The sequence below is a fragment of the Cardiocondyla obscurior genome, linkage group LG11, assembly GCF_019399895.1.
Source record: "Cardiocondyla obscurior isolate alpha-2009 linkage group LG11, Cobs3.1, whole genome shotgun sequence".
Lineage (NCBI taxonomy): Eukaryota > Metazoa > Arthropoda > Insecta > Hymenoptera > Formicidae > Cardiocondyla > Cardiocondyla obscurior.
Genome location: NC_091874.1, coordinates 1,751,506 through 1,770,563, shown reverse-complemented (window position 1 = coordinate 1,770,563; position 19,058 = coordinate 1,751,506). Strand labels below are relative to the sequence as shown.

The window sequence follows — 19,058 nt, the reverse complement described above, 5'->3', positions numbered from 1 at the left end:
CCCACGCCGCGTTCTTCGTCCGCGGCACTAATTAAAGGTCGCGCATTGTCACGAGCGAGCTTTGTTCGCATTTCAATTAAGGCCCGGTCGATTTCGTTGAATGAAGCGCCACGAGCCAATCCGAAAGCCATCCCCCGACCGACATTGTTCTTATCCCTCTTGTTCATCAGGAATTCGACCGCTTTAAGACGCGAGTTCTGGCAAAGCACGAGCTCGAGAAGATTGAATACTGTGTGGGGAAGCATAGAGATGCTCGTTTGATTTCGGAAGAATGTCCTCGGGAAAACGATTACCGCGTTTCGTTCGATTATTCGCGCATCGCCCGACACTTTATTCTCGGGAAAATCATCGGTGGCTGCTTCTTTTAAATATTAAAATAATATTATATTTTATTACATTTAACATTATAAAATTGTACGCGTTGTCAATTTAATATAAACTTCGATCACCAAGTATTAAATTTCGGCATCGACTTCTTACATGTTATTTCTCTTATTTTTTAATATTTGTTTTGTTACATTAGCACAAACAATTTTAAGTGGATTAATTTAAACACGTAAGATTTATTAAATTTAACACAAAATTCTTTGCTAATGTACGTTTCGTGGATTTAATGCAAAAAAAATGCAACGATATCTCTGTCGCATTGCGCTCTAACGATATAATTATAGCTGAGAAAAGCAGCTGATCGTCTTGCAAATTCTTCGACAAGGTAAATTATGACGATCGTTAAGTGGATTGATTTCGCCGTCGAGAAGTTTAAATTCAGCGACGTTGAATTTCGCGAATTGAGCTGCGGGCCCGTTCGCGCTCGTCGTGTCGTCAATCTTCGTTTCAGAGGTTTCTCCGGTGCTTCCCCTCCCCGCCTTTACCACTCGAATATATCGCGGGGGTTGTCGAATATAAAAAAAAAAAAAGTGGAAAATCTCTGGCGCGGGCGAATAGCAAAAATTCTTGTGGTTTCGATAGGTCGATCGAATCGAATTTCTTATTTATTCGGGAGAGAACTTTCGTGCGAAATATCACGGTATTTGTATTGACGACGAAATTTGCTATAAAACTCCCGTAAAGTGTGCTTCAATGATCGAATTCTTATCGAGCGCCATGGAACAACGAAAAATTCGCATGTAAAGAAAAGAAATCGTCGGTATTAAATTGTGATAAAACTCCGGGATGAGAAAGTTGTCTTAAACGAAACTAGTTATCGTTATTAATTACGGATTATTAAAAAGAACTAATAGTTTCTAGTTTTGTAACTTAGAGTGAGTTACAATTTGCTACCTTTCTCTGTTGTTTTTTGAAACAAAAGTTCAAAGTAAGAATTTTAAAAAACGATAGAAATAATAATTAAAATCGTTACTTAAAAAAAAAAAATGTAAATTTGTTCTCGTTACAATTACTTAAAATAAAAAAAAAAGAATCTTATCAGCCCGTCTCGTAAAAAAGTAACTTCAAATAGTAACGGCGTTCCCGCCTCGAATAAAACCCTTGATTGATAGCAGGAAACGATCGATTCGAATTGCGAATCGCGTCGTATTGATATATCGCGTATGTTTCTCGGGGCAAATTTGTACTGAGCGAAGAATATAACTAAATTTACATAAAAGTTTTTTTTTTTTTTTATTTAAGAATATTCGAAAAATCGCGTTATTTCAAATCTCGCGAGATAGAAAGAAAGAACGAAAGAGAAGACGGAGCTCGGGGGTTTACATTTATTTTTACTCCTCCCCGTAAAACGGCGCTTTTTATTTTCGCCGTCCGCGCAATAAATATAAAACAAACGTTCGCAAAGATTTTCCGGAATAATGATTATTAAAATATAGGGGCGCGTAAGGTACAAAGTGGTCGCTGAAAGGAGGCGACTGCCGCCGGGAACGAGCGGAATTAATAAAACGCCACTGTTTGCGAATGTAATTTGCGGGATGGAATCAACGTCTATTTAAGCTCTGATGAAATTACCGACCGGTTAGAGATAGATTGAGCTTCAAAGGTACGGGGGATAATATTCATTCATAAATTCTGTCTCCCCGAGGCAAGGCGGACGGGAAAGACGCTGGAAGACAGGATCAGATTGGCGGGGCTGTGTGAAAAACGGGTCAATACTAATTAATCTAATTAACGAGGGCAATTTAAGCCGCGAGTCGACTTTAACGACTTTTTCAGCTTACTTTCGCGAGGCGGCGCAATACTCGGGGTCTGTTAAATTAATTCAGGAGCGCGTTGTACAAAGATTTATTCAGATTTCGCTGAAATCGGAGAATATATTGCCGTCGCAATACGTTGAATCAAAGGAGGCTCGAATCTTTCGCTTACATCTTAATAAGATATAACTCGAATCTTTGTTATAAAACTAAGAACACCGATGAGAATACAATGGCCGTGTACGGTAGTAAAAAATTATACCGTAACGGTAATGTACTTGTAATATAAACCAGAGATGAAAATATCCGGATAATTTATTCACCGATTATTTATTTGTTAAAAAATTATAGACAAATTCGAAGGTAATTATTTTTTTTTTCTCTCGGTAATCAAATTCATAATTTTAATTGTACGAGTACAATGCTTGATACGCGTTTTATAAAAATATGCGAAACTCGTGCGGAAGTTTACATATTCTTTTTGGGATATTTGCATGCCGCGAATTTCTTCGACCATCAAACTCCGAGCGGGTTTTCACGGCGAAGCGACGTATGATCGACAGTTTTCGCCGAAATTATGAAAGCGCGTTTCGCGTTCTGCGTAAAGTCCGCACGCAGTCGGCGTCCCTCGCGGTTTTCACTAATTTCGTAACTAATTACGTCTCCTTCGAACTCGGCAGGAGGGGTCGGTGCGCAGCGCATTGCCAGCAACGGCAACTATTTCGATCCCTTTGAAACCCACGTTCCGGTTTTGTTCGCACGAATGGAATGGGAAACCGCATCGCGTAACATTTTGGCGAATAACCGGATGCAATAAAAACACGCGCGGCGGACTACTACTCGTGTACCGCGTGTTTCGGAAAGTTTCGCGACGATTATCTTTTGACAAATCCGAAATTAATTTTCTCCCTCTACGCGGCCGCCAAAATCGAGGAAAATGGAGAAACTTTGTAAATGGGAAATTAATCGGAAGTTCAACTAATTGAATTTTAATCAGCGAGGAAGAACGATTCGTAAATAGGAATTAATTTATTAGAATATCCGGCACCTCGCCGGAGATTTTCCCAGGCGTTCGGTTTCGTTTCGTTTCGTTACGGATGCGGGAACGGCGGCGTCGTAAAAAGCACGTAAGTTTTCCCGCGAATCGCGACACACGTGGTGTCCCCCGGTTGCGCCGGGTGCGCCGTCGATTCCCGATTAAAATGCCGCGAGCGTTCGGTAAAAAGAGCGCGGGAGGAAAAGAAACGCCGCGGATAGGGGGATGCAAAAGTTGCTGCACGTGTAACGCCGGTGCGCGCGATTCCATCTGAAGCGACGTTGGTTTTTCAGCGGCGCGGGAGGGCCGACCCGTCGTTTATTCCGCCGTCGATCGATTGTTAAATCGTGCGTGACGATGAATGCCGGTCCAAGGGATAAAACCGACGAGACATAGGGCGAGGCACGTCAGAGAAGATTGTTCAAGGAATTTTTTAGGATTGTGCTGTAAACACGCGAACGAGCGCGCGCGAGCGCGCACAGTTTGTTTACGTGTGCGAGTGGGTCACTACATTGAGAAAAAAAAAGTTTAGCCTCAACTATTATTTTACGATATTTTAAATTATAAATATAGTTGACATTTTTAAAAGAATTTTTTTTTTTTTTTTAAGTAAAAACAAGATTTTTATTTTCCATAAAATAATAACTATACTTTTCGCTCAGTACAAGTATTACTAATCTTTAAACTGCACCTTATGCAATATTTTTTTAAAATTTGATATATCAAATTATCTAAACAATTCAAGAATCTGACCTCAAGTAATCGGATAATAGTGTACATATATCTCAACATAAATATCTCGGTTTATCTGGATCGTAAATTATCCGGATGTTTTTCGTTTCATGCAGTTTCGTGCGGTAACATTAATTGACTATAAATTCAGCGACCCCTCCCCCCCTCCCGTCTTTTCTTTCCCCCGGCGTTAATTCGACTATCTTAGGAAGCAGCTTCTGAAACTACTCGCGACAAAAGCAACGAATCCGCCGTTAACGAAGCGCCTTAAACTCGCGTGCGCTATTTAACGCTCGCGGAGCTACGAAAACAAGACGGCGAACCGGCTCCGCGGATACTCGACAGAAGTAATTGATCGTTAAACGCGTTTGCATTGCGGCGCGGTTGTTGTTCCGCTTCCAGTTGGATAGCGATTATGTGATAGAATAATCGTGTTTCGCAACATGAGAAACAAGCGGCCGCTCCGGGCGCTTTTTAAATAAATTAAGTAAATTAAGTTTATCTGTTAATCAATCTATTTATCTCTTCGCTAAATCATCGCAATAGCAAATTAATTTTCGTTCCGATAACCGAAGTATTTTCCTCAGAGCAAATCTGATAATTGTTTTTTTTTTCTTTTCTGTTGTTGCAGGTCGAACGCACGACTTGACTTACACTCTGTACAGATTGGGCGAGCGGTTATCGACGGGGGCTAGATTGTACGTGGAAACCGGAAGGGCCGACGGACTAGACGCGGACGGGGACTCCCCCAACAGTCTTCACTCATTCGCGGGACCCCCGATTCCTCAGGGCGAGGGCACGAGCGTCACCCGGGCCTTCTTGGACGGCAATCACACCTTAATCAGTATCATGGCGCGTATCAATCCCAGCCCCGATTGGTTCGTAGGCGTGGATTCATTCCAACTGTGCGTCGAGGGCAACTGGGTCGATACCGTGACCGTCGAGGTAATTACATCTGACAGCAATGCGCGCGAAACCCGACGTGTCTAATGTGTCAACGATCGAAAACCGTAGAAGGATAAAAGAAAAAAAAAACAAGATAGAACATTGCTAGTGCAAGCTTCAACTAAATTTTTTTTTTTTTTTTTTTGTCTAAGCGCTATCAATTGCTGGTTTTTGTTCACACCAAACTTTAGACAATTCTCACCTGCGACATCTCTTTATCTGTATTGTTTAATGAATATTAAATACATATACTTCTCGCGTCATGTTCTCGTATTACTCGTTCAATTATTCGGCTTTTGTTATATGAAATATGAATTTTCGAGGAGTCACTGCGAATAGTATTACGTTACGGATGCAAAATGCATGTAAATCGCGTTTAAGCCAACCGCCCGGAGAGTCAGACGTCTGGGCATCGCCAGTCGCGAAACGCGCATAATTTATGCGTTTATCTCCGCGAGTGACGCGACCTGTCCCGCGAAAATTCACGAAGCGCCTCGCAAAACGCGTTTATATCACCGGTGTTCCTTTTTCAACAGCTCGACCCGCTGGATGGGGGCACGGATAACGGCTTCACGTTCACGGCCGCTAACTGGCCGACTCAGCCCCAAGGAATCGCTTACAGAATCACATCCCGATACCCGGCACACCCCGCGGGAAGCTTCTATTATCCAAATATACCTCGCTTACCGCCGATAGCCACTCTTACATTCACCAAGGTACGTGTTGCAACTTAGCTTTAATAATATAATTTTAACAAATAAAAAAATCTAGCTTTAATACCATAATTTTAATCAAACATAACCGAGTCAATCGAATTTATTCGTTAGAAATCTTTATTAATTAATCGCGCGAAATTAGTGAAAAAAAACGAAAAAAAAAAGATAGAATTTTTATAAAAGAATTTGTTGCGCTCTTTGCGCGGTTATTTCCAAACAACAAAGATCACAGAAATTTTTTGCACGTAAAACAATGAAGAGATAAAGCAAGTGAATTTCGCGCATGTACTTAATTTACTCGAAAAAAGCTTTGCTTTTTCGAGAAATTGGGAACAAATTATGTCACCGTCTCTTAGCGACTCTATATTATCTCGTCTTTTTTTATGTATAACGCTTTGGTTTCGCGAGAGCACTCTCTTGTCGTCTGATAAAATAGCAGCAGCGGCAGCCCATTAAAAGAACATCGAACTTTAGTAATAGCCATTAATTTATTTCCCTGGTATTGATACGCCGCGCAATAAATGCCCCGGCAATATCAGTTTCAGAGTAAAACTGATTAATTGCATTCGCTGTTAAACAATCTAATAATTCTTCTTGCGCGAGTCGGGCTGATATAATATGGTCCTGATAATGCGAGGCCGGGCATCGCTTTATTGCGCCAATTTTCATATATCGAGCGCGAGATAGAATAACGAAATTATATATATTTCCGTCGATCTTCGCTAATGGGGTATAATAAAGCAGACAAAAACACATTTCAAACGTTCTCTCGTTTATAAAAATTGCATCGCCGTCGGTTTCTTTGATATTTCGCGGCGAGCAGAATTCCTGCCAAATATAAGGAACGTATTGTTTTAACCCTTTTCTCGAGAGCTGCAACGCTATTATCGTTATAAGTTAACGCCGCTTTTTTAACTATACCGGTAATAAAGCTACATTTTTTTTTTTTTTGTAGTAACGGTAATAAATTTTATATTTACTTTTATCGTCATTTTTTAAATGTATTTAACTTACTTTTTACTTAATTTTATTTTATACGTGTATGTTTAATTCTCACATTAAAAAGATTACGAGAAAAGGGACAGATCGTTACTTTTCTAAGTAACGGTAACTAGTTATTTTTGGTAATCAGTAGCGAATAACGGAAATTAGTTACTTTTTTGACTCGCTAACGAGCAACAGTAATTAGTTCCTTTTAAAGAAAAACTCTACCTGTTAAATACATTTTCGACGCGCAAGAAAAGTTACTCTACTCAGTGCAAATATTCTTTTCCTCTCTCTTACGTATCCAAGCAAACATCATCTCGGCGAAACTGTCTTCTGCTTCACTGCCAAACTAATATCTTTAACCCACTTTTTAACCACCCGAGAGTTAATTAAGTAGCACGGTAATGATTATTTGAAAAAGTTACTACGGGAAATTCGTAGAATTGATACTTCAATGAAACAAATCGAATAATTAGCGGGGCTTTGAAATCAAATTAAAGGGACATTTTGCTGGGAGAATGTCCCAAAATTTACACATCCTTCAAATGCAAATAACCTAATTGATTGAAAATTCCGTTAATAGGCTTTGAAAATTTTTTGGTCAAGCGTAGGATGTTCGCGGTAACGAAATTCGAGGGGCAACGACTCGTATAACTCGCTAATTATCTTCGACCGCGGTCCATCCAATCGCCCTCCTTGCCTCGCAGACCTCATCCGCTTCTCCACTTCCGCTCTTTGACTCGTGTCACCTCTGCTCCGACCTTCCCGTAGGGCAAAAGGGTGGCTCGCTTACTAAATTTCTCTCCCCCTTCTCTTTACCCGATCACATTTAGTACTTAATTACCAAATTTATATCGCTAACCAATACACCTCGTAAATCTGTTCTCCCTTTTTCATAATTTTTTTTATTATTTTTTTATCGCCATTTCTTATCGCGTACTTGAACTTTAAGTGTATCTATAATAATGTTATCTGTACTTTCAATCGCTAGTACTTCCGATGGATTTATCAATTCGATTTTGTATAAAGAAATACAATTCGATATATTAAGGATTATTCTTTAATTTTATAGTACGATTTTATGATTAATCAATTTATATGTTTGACAATTAATAATAGTTAATTTTTATCTAAGCAGTCCGTATCGTTATTTATCACGCGGCGCTTTTTTGCCACTTGAAATATGTTTGTCCACTTACTGGGATATATGTATTACTTTATTTCTCCCGCAAAGCATTTTCACGAACGGCTATCAAGGGTTGCAACCCCTCGAGAAGGAGAGTCGTTCGCAGCTGCGCCCGCGACCCCGCTGTTTCCATTAAACTTCACGCTTCCGGAACTCCATTAAACTGAAAATCAGACCGCCTAATGTAATGCCCATTTCGTACAACAACGCGCCCATTATCGCCCCAAAGTGTCCGGCTTTGCAAAATCGAGGACATTTGTTTACGCCGCCCGGCTCCTTGAAAGCTTCAAGTAATGCGACCGAACGTGGCGATGAAAATAAGCGAACCGATTGCACGAAGCTGCCTATTATTATGAGACACGATCGCAACAAGATTGTAACGAATTTAGTAAACGCTATTTTTGTTATTTACTCTATATGCATATTCGTTTAAAAATAGTAAAGTTATGTTAATAAGCTGAAAAATAAAAACATAATAGGCTAACGTATGCAAAAAGGCAAAAATATTTAATTCTTAAATAGAAAGAAGGAAGTTACTAAAGTCTAAAAAAGTAGAACTTAATTAAAAAAAATAACAATATAGCAGATTTAATCTGGAAATTCCTTGGGATAGCATATCCGTGTGCTAACCCAGCCAATTATACCGAACGAAATAAAAACGATTTAAAATTAATTACACAAAAACTCAGCAGTAAATACTATTTTTAAGTGGCAGAGTGTACGCGAGCTTCTCTCGGGCATGTGCAATTAAAGATTCGATGTATTCCGACTTAAACAATATCGTTAACTATTGCCAACTCTTAATATAATATAAATTACCATAATTTAATTTCGAAATTACTTTAATATTTTATTTATCAGTAAATTATTGGCGTTTGACAATTTTTGTTAGGTATTTACTTTAGCGCGTGATATATGAGATGGAAATTAGCCGACATTAAGTAGCTAATATTTATTCCGGTCGATCGGCAATTGTTGATCTCGCGCGAGCGTAATTTTACGCGAACGGCTAATACGCGCGCAATGCGTTAATTATCCTCGAGTATGGTTCTCCACGTGGGGATAATTAGTGTCTCTTGAGGCCAGTGCACGCGGACGTGCCGGAGTATGAGTCACCGACCGCGGATATGGATAAATTGAGGTCCACGGCGGTGAACCAAATCATCGTGAGGCGAATTAGCCAAATCGACCCGAAAATGGCGCGACGCCCTAAATTAATTTAAATGTCAGAAATTGAATTAGAGGGAGGGGTGGGAGGGGAGGAAATACACCCCTTCACATGTGTCGAAAGCATGACGTCGATTACCGTCAAGCCCATATTTCTCGCAAAGATTGATGACACGGAAAAATATAAACCGCGCGATAACGGTGTGCGATGTTATTACTGCAACGTCACATATAACGATATAATGTTATTATAATTGATGGAATACGTATTAAAACGCTTTTCATGGCTTTAACTATTAAAAAAAAAGAATTTGATTAATTTACGAACATATCAGTTTTATATTTGAGGTATAAGAAATTGCGCTAATTAAATAATCTTTTTTTATATTATTAATTTTTGCGCACGCAACTTTTATGTAAACGAATGGGTAACAATCGTTGTCAGAGACGAAATACGTATTCGTTCCTAAGAGTGAATTAGTATAATTTTTTAAACGTATAAATTTTTTAAGTCAATACGTAAAAATCAATGAGAAAAATACTAATATCTCACTATAATATAATAAAATACAACAAATATAAAATAAGTGACTTTGTATTATTTATTTAAGAATTTCTATAAGAAAATATTACTTGTGTTCAAAGCTGCACGATTTATCAAAATAAGGAACAACTATTATAATTTGCAACAGCAGCTCCCATTAACATTCTTGTCAAATTAAGTAGCACGTGGTAACCGAAGCCTTCCTCGCAATAATACCGCAACTGTTGGCGAACGCTTTCTCCGCGTAACGCGTGATTATTCACGCCTAAGGGTATCGTTCGAGTCGCGGGTTACATCGAAATCTTCCCTAAGGAGCAACCCGCGATCGCGCTCCGGGGGCTGGTAACGCATGAATTACTACAGTCGAGTGGTACAGATAAAGGGCTATACTCGCGCCGGCGTGCGGAATCGGCGTGGAGCGGATTAGGCAGATTAAACAGATTAAACCCAAGCGGTAGGGGAGACCATTTGCCTGCCTCCCGCACGGAAAGGGGAATCGTTCGAACCCCGACGCCGTATCAACGTCAACGCCCCAAACTTCGCGATAAGGAGCCACTTCGTCTTTGGCGAAGTGGCGCCGAGCACCATACTGTGTCTATGCGCGCGTATTCTGCACGCGGGATCCCTCGTAATTATGTACTATATCATTGCGATCGACAGCGCTTCTTAACGTTGGACGATTCATGAATTTACGACACGCTCTTATCAGAGCTTCGCTGCATTATTATTCTACGTTTGCGGCGGCAATATTTATGTCGTATCCGGATAACGCATCTCTTGCCTGGACGATCTTGAAATACAAGTCGCGAAATACAATGACTTCTCAAAAGCTACGCGGTAAACGTTTTGTGTTATTGAAAGATGTTATCGCTGGTAAATTAGTTAATTATTCACTTTTGAAGAAGAATCGTGAAAGAAAAAAACAGCTTTAAAACTGATATATGTATAGCTCTGAGATACAAAGAAGAAAAAGTAAGGTGGCCAAGATAGGTGTGCTGTTCGAGGGTTAAATAATTTCTTTATTAATAAATAATCCTTCCCACCCGATATTCCGAGGATACTGAAAATTCGATTTCGGTTTTGGGATAAAATCGCGGAATATATTGGTGTGTGTGAAAAATGCCGAGCACGCAATCGGTGGAGCAAACATCAAGAGCGAACCTCTGAAAGCGTCGACTACGTGTCTGGCTCTTCCAAACGTGTGAAAGGAGCGGTGATTACTTTTCTACTCGTGTTATCGCGAATGTATACAAATATATAATAATCCGTATGTATCACGTGCGACTTATTGCCGATGCATAACATCATACATAGAAGATTGTACGGAGAAAAAGAGGAAGAATATAATATCAGATCCCTAGTTAAAATATGATATAATAAAAAAAAAAATGTTATAGCACGAATGTCTGATAAGGCTATTATTTTTTTTATTACAACTAATTTTAAAATGTATTTTTTTTTAATTACAATTTATTATAAAACTTTAAAATACATTTAGTCAATTGTTATTAATTTAAAGAAAATTCCTAAAATGCTAAAAAAATCACTGTACTTTGAGTATCTTTATTATTTTTCGAGATACACGCGCCTTTCAAAGCAAACGAATTTTCAAGAGGCCACAAATAACACACTTTTACGGAAAATAGGCTCGAACATGTTTGTACACTCAAATGTGAGGGAGGAAAAAGAAATATTAAAAAAAAAAAAGAGCAAAGAAAAAGAAAGTCCGGACCAACCGGTGAAGTTACCTCGCCTTTTGCTTCGCCTGTTTCGAAACCCCGACTAGTGACGCATTGTAAGTCTTCCGGGGTGTGTGGAGATTTACTTTCACATTTTTAACCCGGCGAATAGAGTTCGACGGGAATCACGTCGCGTACTTAGGATAAACTTTCCTCTTGCCGGACGAGAGAGGCTTTGCCGCGGTTCAAGTGAAGTATCGCGTATCCGAGGCCCGCGAATTCCGCGGAATACCTTCGACCTGGTTTCTCCGAGCGGCACGAGAATAAGACAGGGAGATAGCGGCCGTGCGATTTATACGAAATCAATAAACGATAATGGCAACGACGCGGGTTCGGACTGCTAAAACGGGGCAGAGTAAATAAACTCGAATCTGACTTCTGGTTGAAGAAAAATCGATAGCTGCTTTATTCGGTTACTCCGCGAAACTGACCGAGTTCGAAGGAAAAATGGGCGATTTAAAATTGATACGAAGAAAAGATGTTTCTTTATTCTTTTTTTTTTTTTCTTTTTTTTAGCAGAACGTTAATTATCAGACTACAATTAATTTCTCTTTACTTAAGTAGACGTTTCTTGCTGGGAAATAATTTACTCCGCGCGTCATAAAGCATAGTCGAACCATCGTCTTCTAATTCGCAGAGATGTTTATTTAACGTTTCACGGTGTTGTAAAAGGAGAAGGTATGAGGAGAAGTGCAAATCTTCAATACGGAAAATGGGAGCGTGAAATGTAAAGATACAATTTCCTTTTAATTTTTCATAAAGGAATATTTTCGTAATTAAAATGAACGAAAAGAGATTTCTTTTATTATTCTTTCAGCTCTAGCTTTACTAATACGTTATATGCGTCTACGGAAACAATAACAGTAAAAATATCGAAAATAATAAAATAATCAGATAATAATAACAGTAAAATACCTAAATATATAATGTCTACTTTTTTTTTAATCTCCTAAATCCTCGAAATTTACAGTAAAATAGAATATTTCTCTACGCAAAATTATCTTCCACGAACTTATGAAGATTAGCGCGTTATCGCCTGCGCGCACGGCCGCAGAATCCGGCAACGAGTCGTATTCATTAAACGGGAAACCAATCGGAAAATCGTTACCGCGACGTGACGATATCGCGCGCCCAGCTCGGCGCATTTCGAAATTGTTGTAACTTTTTGACATATCAACATCCATATCAACAATGTTTCCCACAAACACATAACTCTTTCCGAGGCACCCCCGTATTCGCGCGCCCGGTATGTACATACATATGAGCCGCGTGAAATATGCCCCGACACGATACGCGCGCATATCGACAGAGGCTGCTCGTTCTCCGCTCTAACGAAGCAAAAATTTATGGACTCCGTGGAATTTGGCTCTCCGTTTCATCGGCTCGCGGAACACGCTCGCCGTCGCCGCGATCGTTACGCCGGGCTTTTCACTTCAAAGCCGGCGGCTGAATCAAAATTGCAGCTCGCGACAGCGCATTCTTTATCAAATGAGTTGACAGCGCTTTAAGTGCAAGACGCGAGAACGTACTGCATTGATAAATATTCGTTTTAGCGATTTATAAAAAAAAAAAAAAAAATAATAATAATAATAATAAAAAAATTGTCATTTCGCAGGATATTAATATGTAGATAGGAAAAAAATCGTTCTACTGATATTTAATACACGTGCTGATTTAAATCATAATAATCATTCGTACTTTACTGTTTAACTCGCGTACTTATTTTAAGCATATTCTTTAAGCGGCCGCGGAACAGCTCATTCTTTCAGCTGGCGATTATATGTATACACACTTGCAAGCTAATATTGGCTTACCAGAATATCTACGGATTAAGATTAAGCAGTTTTCAAAGTAAATTTTTATTTCCCCTTTGTTTGACTTCATTAATGACTATTCCGCGAGTCACGCGACAGAGTAACTTCGCGAAAGTCCGGGAGAAACTCGAGAAAGATTTAAATCGCGACTTAACCCATATTTTCACCGTAAACCAGAAAGCTCATTAGCTATCGGTACTAATTGATACCGACCGCCTAACAACGGCGGGGTGAGGAACAACGGCCGAATGTCCTCTGGTTTCCTTGATAAAAAAAAAAAAAATAAAAATAAAATATTACGTAAACCTGAGAGAATCTGGTCGATACAATGTCGAATTGATATTATTTTAACCCTCTGTTTTTCGGGTCTAACAAGATTCTCGACGTGGGGTCGAGATATCGCGGTGTAGATGCCGAAGTTTAAAATCCAAAGCGACCGCTTCGATATCAATAACCTCGGGAATCGAGTTTTCGGGCCGCATTATCGAGCTTAGCGCGGGATTATCCCTGCGGGATCGCGTGCAAAGTGTTATTGGAAATTACGAATTTGATTCAATAGCATTGGCGACCCGCTTACAAAATTCGCCATTGTGATTTCGACAAAACGATTGCGAAGCGGATTAACGATAATAACGCGATGCGATATCGCGCCACTCCTCCGAAAGCGGAGGGGAGCAAAAAGGGTGGTAGGGAGGGCGGGCAGAGAAGAGGATAAATTCGTAGATCCGACTGATACGCGTGATTTGATGCTGGTATTAAAATCGACGGCGGATAATCGCGTCTATTAAACAAAATGTATTCAGCGCGATAATATTCGCGCGTGCGCGGACACGCACGTGAACAAACCTCTTGAGCAATATACGTATCTATTATTATCAATTAATAGAGCACGCAATTTTTGGACAACAAACAATTCGGCAGTGAATTAAATGAATCGCCGACGACGAGGCACCGCTAAATTTTGCTACATATTTTATTAAGTATCCGCCACATACTTTCGTTTTATGCCGTTACCAATTGTGTAATGTACAACGAAATATAATGAGTTAATTTTATTAATCGTATTGTGTCGCTAAAGCAACGAATTCCGCTAATTATATTTACCAATTATTATTATAGGTATTAATTTTATTAATTATGGTTGTTTTAATTTCGTTCTTTCCATCTTCTCGCAATTTGAGGTTACAGTCGATAAAGTGCATTAATGATATGACAACTGTCTGCATTCATATCTGTTTTTAGATGCCTCTCACGCGGCGATGAATTTTTCGTTAAGCACACACAATCACACGTCAGCTTGCATATCACGACTCGCAAATTATTGTGGTGACGATAAGCACCGCCAATAATTTATTGACGGACGTTATCGATGAGTCGACACCTTGCAAATATGATGATCCGCCGCGACGACTATTTCGACGAGCGATAATCAGAAAATCAGATAGATACAAACGTTCAAAAATAATTTCGACCATTACCGCCTACTGTTCCGGATTGTCATATCACTCTGGCGAACTTCTCATTTTTCTAACAAAATATACAAGTATAAACGAAAATTTTTGAAACGTCTGCTTACACGTACTCGTCTTAAGTTCAAGTAAATACTCGCGCGCGCGATTAGAATCCATCGAATAAATAATTCTCATGGATGTAATAAAATTTCTTTTATCTGAAGATAATTCTTGAATATCAAACATTAGTTTAAAGTATTTTTCTTCTGTCCTCGTTTATTATCTCTTTAATATTTGTCACTAATTGGCGCTACGTTCTATAGAAATTGGCATTACGTTCTATAGAAATATATTATTGTAAATAAAAAAAATTTATTTTAACTGAATAAAAAATTTAAATACTAAAAAAAAACAAACTTTTTTTTTTTAATATTGTGCAACATGAGATAAAAGTGCTGGCAATCAGACCGTTTGTCGTGCAAACTTTGGAGATAGAGCGCCATGCAAAACGCATATTTATTAAATTGTATTAATTGTCGACTCATAATTAAAAGCTGCATAATAAATTGGAACATCTGCCGTTCGTAAGATTGTCACGCGCGCGTTCGTTCGAAATACGCGATATAAACTGTTTAACGAGAGCAATTCGCCGGTGATAAAATAACGCTTTGTCGAGCGTTATTAGAAAAATAATATTAAACAATTTCTATGAGACTCGTTATCGTCGCAATTTGACCGCTGGGCGTGCAACAAAAGCAGGGATTATCAGATAAACTCGTGCCTTAGTAATTCCACGACGGCGCGAGACTTTATTAAATTACGTTAATTACGCTGGCGCGTAATGGAAAGTTACATTATGAACAGGGAAATGACGTGTGCAAAATTCTCGAATACACGAGTGGCGCGGAAATTTAACGATTATCAGAGGTGATTTGCCGAAAGTGGGCAAGTATACGGCAATTAAAGCCTCAACGCTGCAATTATCACTTCCTCAGTTGTTGCGTGTAAAAAAAAAAAAACTGGATTCTGAAGAAATTGCAAAAGCCACGCAAAGTGACCAGGTTTATGTTAAATCGCGAGTATCAACGGCTGATGTTACAACGAAAACGAAAACTACGCGACCCTTAATAGATACTATAAAATTACTTTCTTTATCTAAACCGCAACTTGTAAGACGAGAAAAACGAAGAGACCAGTACCAAAAATTATTCACAAATGCACTTAAAAAAAAAAAAAAAACAACAACAACAAAAAAAAGGAAAGAAAGTGTTGGAATAATTAATTAGAATAATAAAAAAAACGAATCTAAAAAATTACACACAGCATGCGTGTAACACGTCGACGAAACGGATTTTAACGTCGTTATTCAATTATGATCCCGGCGAATTTGTACATGGCGGTTTTAGCGTGCGCACGTGTCAATCTAGAAACCCCCGGTTCCACCCCCGGATCGGTTTTCCAGTTTCCAATTTCGTGAAATTCGCCGACCGCCTCCGCCGTCGGCTGTGTTTCGATCGGTTGTGCCGCCGCCCGCGTTACAATTTGTCACGGTTCCCTAGCCATCGACGTACTAACCAACGCGACGGTCACGAGAAAAGCAGCCTCCCGTCCGGCGCAAACATCGAACACTACGTGTTTCTCGTAGTTCTGTATCCTCTCCCCATCCTCCCTCTCGCTCTCTCTCTCTCTCCCTCTTCCCCCTTTTCCGTCGGCAAGTAAACGATGTAAAATTAGCGACAATTATTAAATTACAGTGGCGGCCACCGGCTGCTAATTACCGCGGACCCCCACTGGTATTAACAGATTTTATGTTGGGCAAATCCGATTAATGGGAACTGCCGAGCAATCGATGCGCCGGTAGCGCAGGGAAGCTCGTTTCCCGGCTAACGATCGCAATTAATCGTAATTGGCGATAACGATGAATATTTACAAAAATAATGACCGCGTTGTGTAGCAACAATTTTTTTATAGCATTATTAGGGGAGATCATCCAGGACGAGCTAATTCAAAATACATATTGTAACGACGCAACAATATAGTGATAACAAATTTCGATCGTTTTTTTGGACATTGAATTTCACACTTTATTTTTTCATGCCAAATAGCAGTGAGATGAAACATTAACCCCAGTAAAATTTTTAAATGAGCATAGGTTTCAGAGATAAAAGGGGATGAAAGTCATGGATTATGACAAATCATCACTTTCACCCCTTCAATCTCCGGAATCGTGCTTATACTCATCTTGAAATTTTCTTGGAATTAATATTTTATCTAATAATACTATTTGGCATAAAAAATTGAAATCCTCTCAAAAGTTTTAAAAACAAGAAATTTTATAGTCGATTAAAAAAAATTTCTTTCGGCGTACTAATTATTATACGATAAAAATTATACGTTCTTTAAATAATGTAAATTAAATGAACTAAAATGTATAGGTGAGTTTCCAGTGAAGCAGACCCTTAATACCTTCCAACGAAGCAAACCCTTGCAATCTTTCTAAAGTTGCATTTATATTTGCTGCGAGTGTGCTAATTAACTGCTTTTATATTTAAAGTGAATTTTTTTTTAAATCTGCTTATAGAATTTAACAGTTTGTACGACTTTAGTCTACGCTTATCTGACTTTTCTGCAAGAAGTTTGTTCGCTAGTTGATTAGAATGCAAATCCCGTCGATCGCATAGTTAAAAGCATACTTTCCAATATTTTTTTGTTTTTATATCAAATATTTGTACCGTATAATTTTCTTAATTACAAATCATAGTGCGTTTATTAAAATTTTTGAAATTTTCGACTGAAATCTTTTAACAATTTCGATAAAAAATTAAGGTAAAAAATTATTTATCTATACATATTATTACTTGAATATTAAAAAAATGCATTTAATAAATTCGACTTGGTTCGTAGCTTCATTAATTTAATGTACTATATTAAAAAAAAAAATAAATAAAAAATAAAAAAATCTGCGAGTCATAAATAAAAATCACATTCCAAGTAATTTGCGACGAAAAGTGCAAATAGGTACGATTTTACGTGACGTTTTATTAATGCATTTCAAGAATAGTTCGTCAGCGCAGCCTCTTCAGAGCCGCGCGCTCAGCTCTTATTACCATTTCTCTTTGCCGCACTATCCGCAGTGTACGAGTGATACACATTTTCCCTCTCCCGCTTTACCTCTGGTTCTAGCACTCTAACCAAAACCGCGATGTGATATAGGGGTGGCTTTGCGGCGTTGCGCTTGTTCTGCGGAATAACGTGGAACACGTACCCGACTTACGTTCCACACGCGCGTTCCGATGCCACGCACATTAATAAGGAAAATATTTCAATAATCAGAAACAAAAGTCGATTTGTTACTCGATGATTTATTAAGAAAATAAATCGCTAAGTTCCTTTATAGAAATTCTCAAAGTGATATTGTAAATAAAATGCTGAATGAAAATTACGTCAGCGCAGGAATTAAAATCTTATTTTTCTCAAGCCCGGGGCGTTACCGGACTCGGCATTCAAATAATTGCCAATCAATCATTCGTGTATTTATACACGTCGAGTTATACAATTCTATAAGAGTGGCTTTCGCAAAAGCTTTAATTATTTCAAACTCATTAATAACCATTAATAATTAATAAAAACGCGTATGATAGGTGATAATGCTCGTTTCGACCTGAAAGAGTGTTTTGGCGATCAAAAATTCCTTCTAGCGCCCGGTTTTTATAAACAATAATTAAATGATCACCTAAAAGCGAAAAAAAAAAAAAAAAAAAAATCAATGTTTGTTCTTCAACGCGCGACAGAGAGCTCCTCGTAACGAACGGGCGCGCGTTACGAATGATAATATCCGCGCGTGGAATTTATCGACGCGTATTATAAATATTATACGCGTAATGAATATGTAAAATGATTATGCATATCATTATCGCGCATTACGAACGTATTGCGATAATTCTGATCGATTTAATCGTTTAATTATTTCGCGAATGTCAGTAATTACGGACGCTGTTGTACTTACGTAATGTCGTTTCCGCCGTAATTATGCATTTACCATTGTGCCGCCGATATGCCCGGGCGTTGTTAATAACTTAGCATTCATTGTGACAAACGATAATCGGAGCCTAAGAAGCAAAGCCATCGACCCTTTTCGCCGCAGCGCGGCGCATGCACGCGTGAAAACGCGTTCTCGGTTTACTAACGTATTACTTTGCCCGGCAACACCCTTAACACACTTCATGAATACATTATAAAAATACAAAGGGAGACGCGATGCACGTGGATGTGGAAATACCGTTACGTCGTACCTTACAAAGTGAAGTATCGTAATTTTTTTTATTTTTTTTCCCCTTTTTTTGTACGCGCAACTTTTACTTGCACTCCTGCGGAATTTAGCAGCCTTCCGTTGGCAATTAACGAGGAGACGTATAATTTATAATCGTGTTTGCGTTTAATTCAATTCTTATCATTAGCGATTAAACCCTCCGAGGTTCTCCAAGTCGCTAAGAGAACACAAAAGTTAATTATTATTGTAGATACTTAATTATGTAAATTTTTTTATTAATAAAAGGGTACAGAGGGTAGTTTATCTAATGCAATAATGAATCAAATTCAA

The 19,058-nt window shown here is 38.7% G+C and overlaps 1 protein-coding gene and 1 long non-coding RNA gene across 3 annotated transcripts in view; one reads left to right on the top strand and one right to left on the bottom strand.

The window, feature by feature from the left end:
• Positions 1-19,058, top strand: part of LOC139106384 (spondin-1) — a 179,001-nt gene that overhangs the window by 130,682 nt on the left and 29,261 nt on the right. The window contains exons 3-4 of the mRNA XM_070663113.1: positions 4,541-4,854; positions 5,391-5,570. Coding sequence (XP_070519214.1) covers positions 4,541-4,854; positions 5,391-5,570 — 494 coding nt within the window. The remainder of the gene's footprint in view (positions 1-4,540; positions 4,855-5,390; positions 5,571-19,058) is intronic.
• LOC139106391 (uncharacterized) overlaps positions 1-19,058 on the bottom strand; it is a 197,759-nt gene that overhangs the window by 165,413 nt on the left and 13,288 nt on the right. The window lies entirely within an intron of this gene.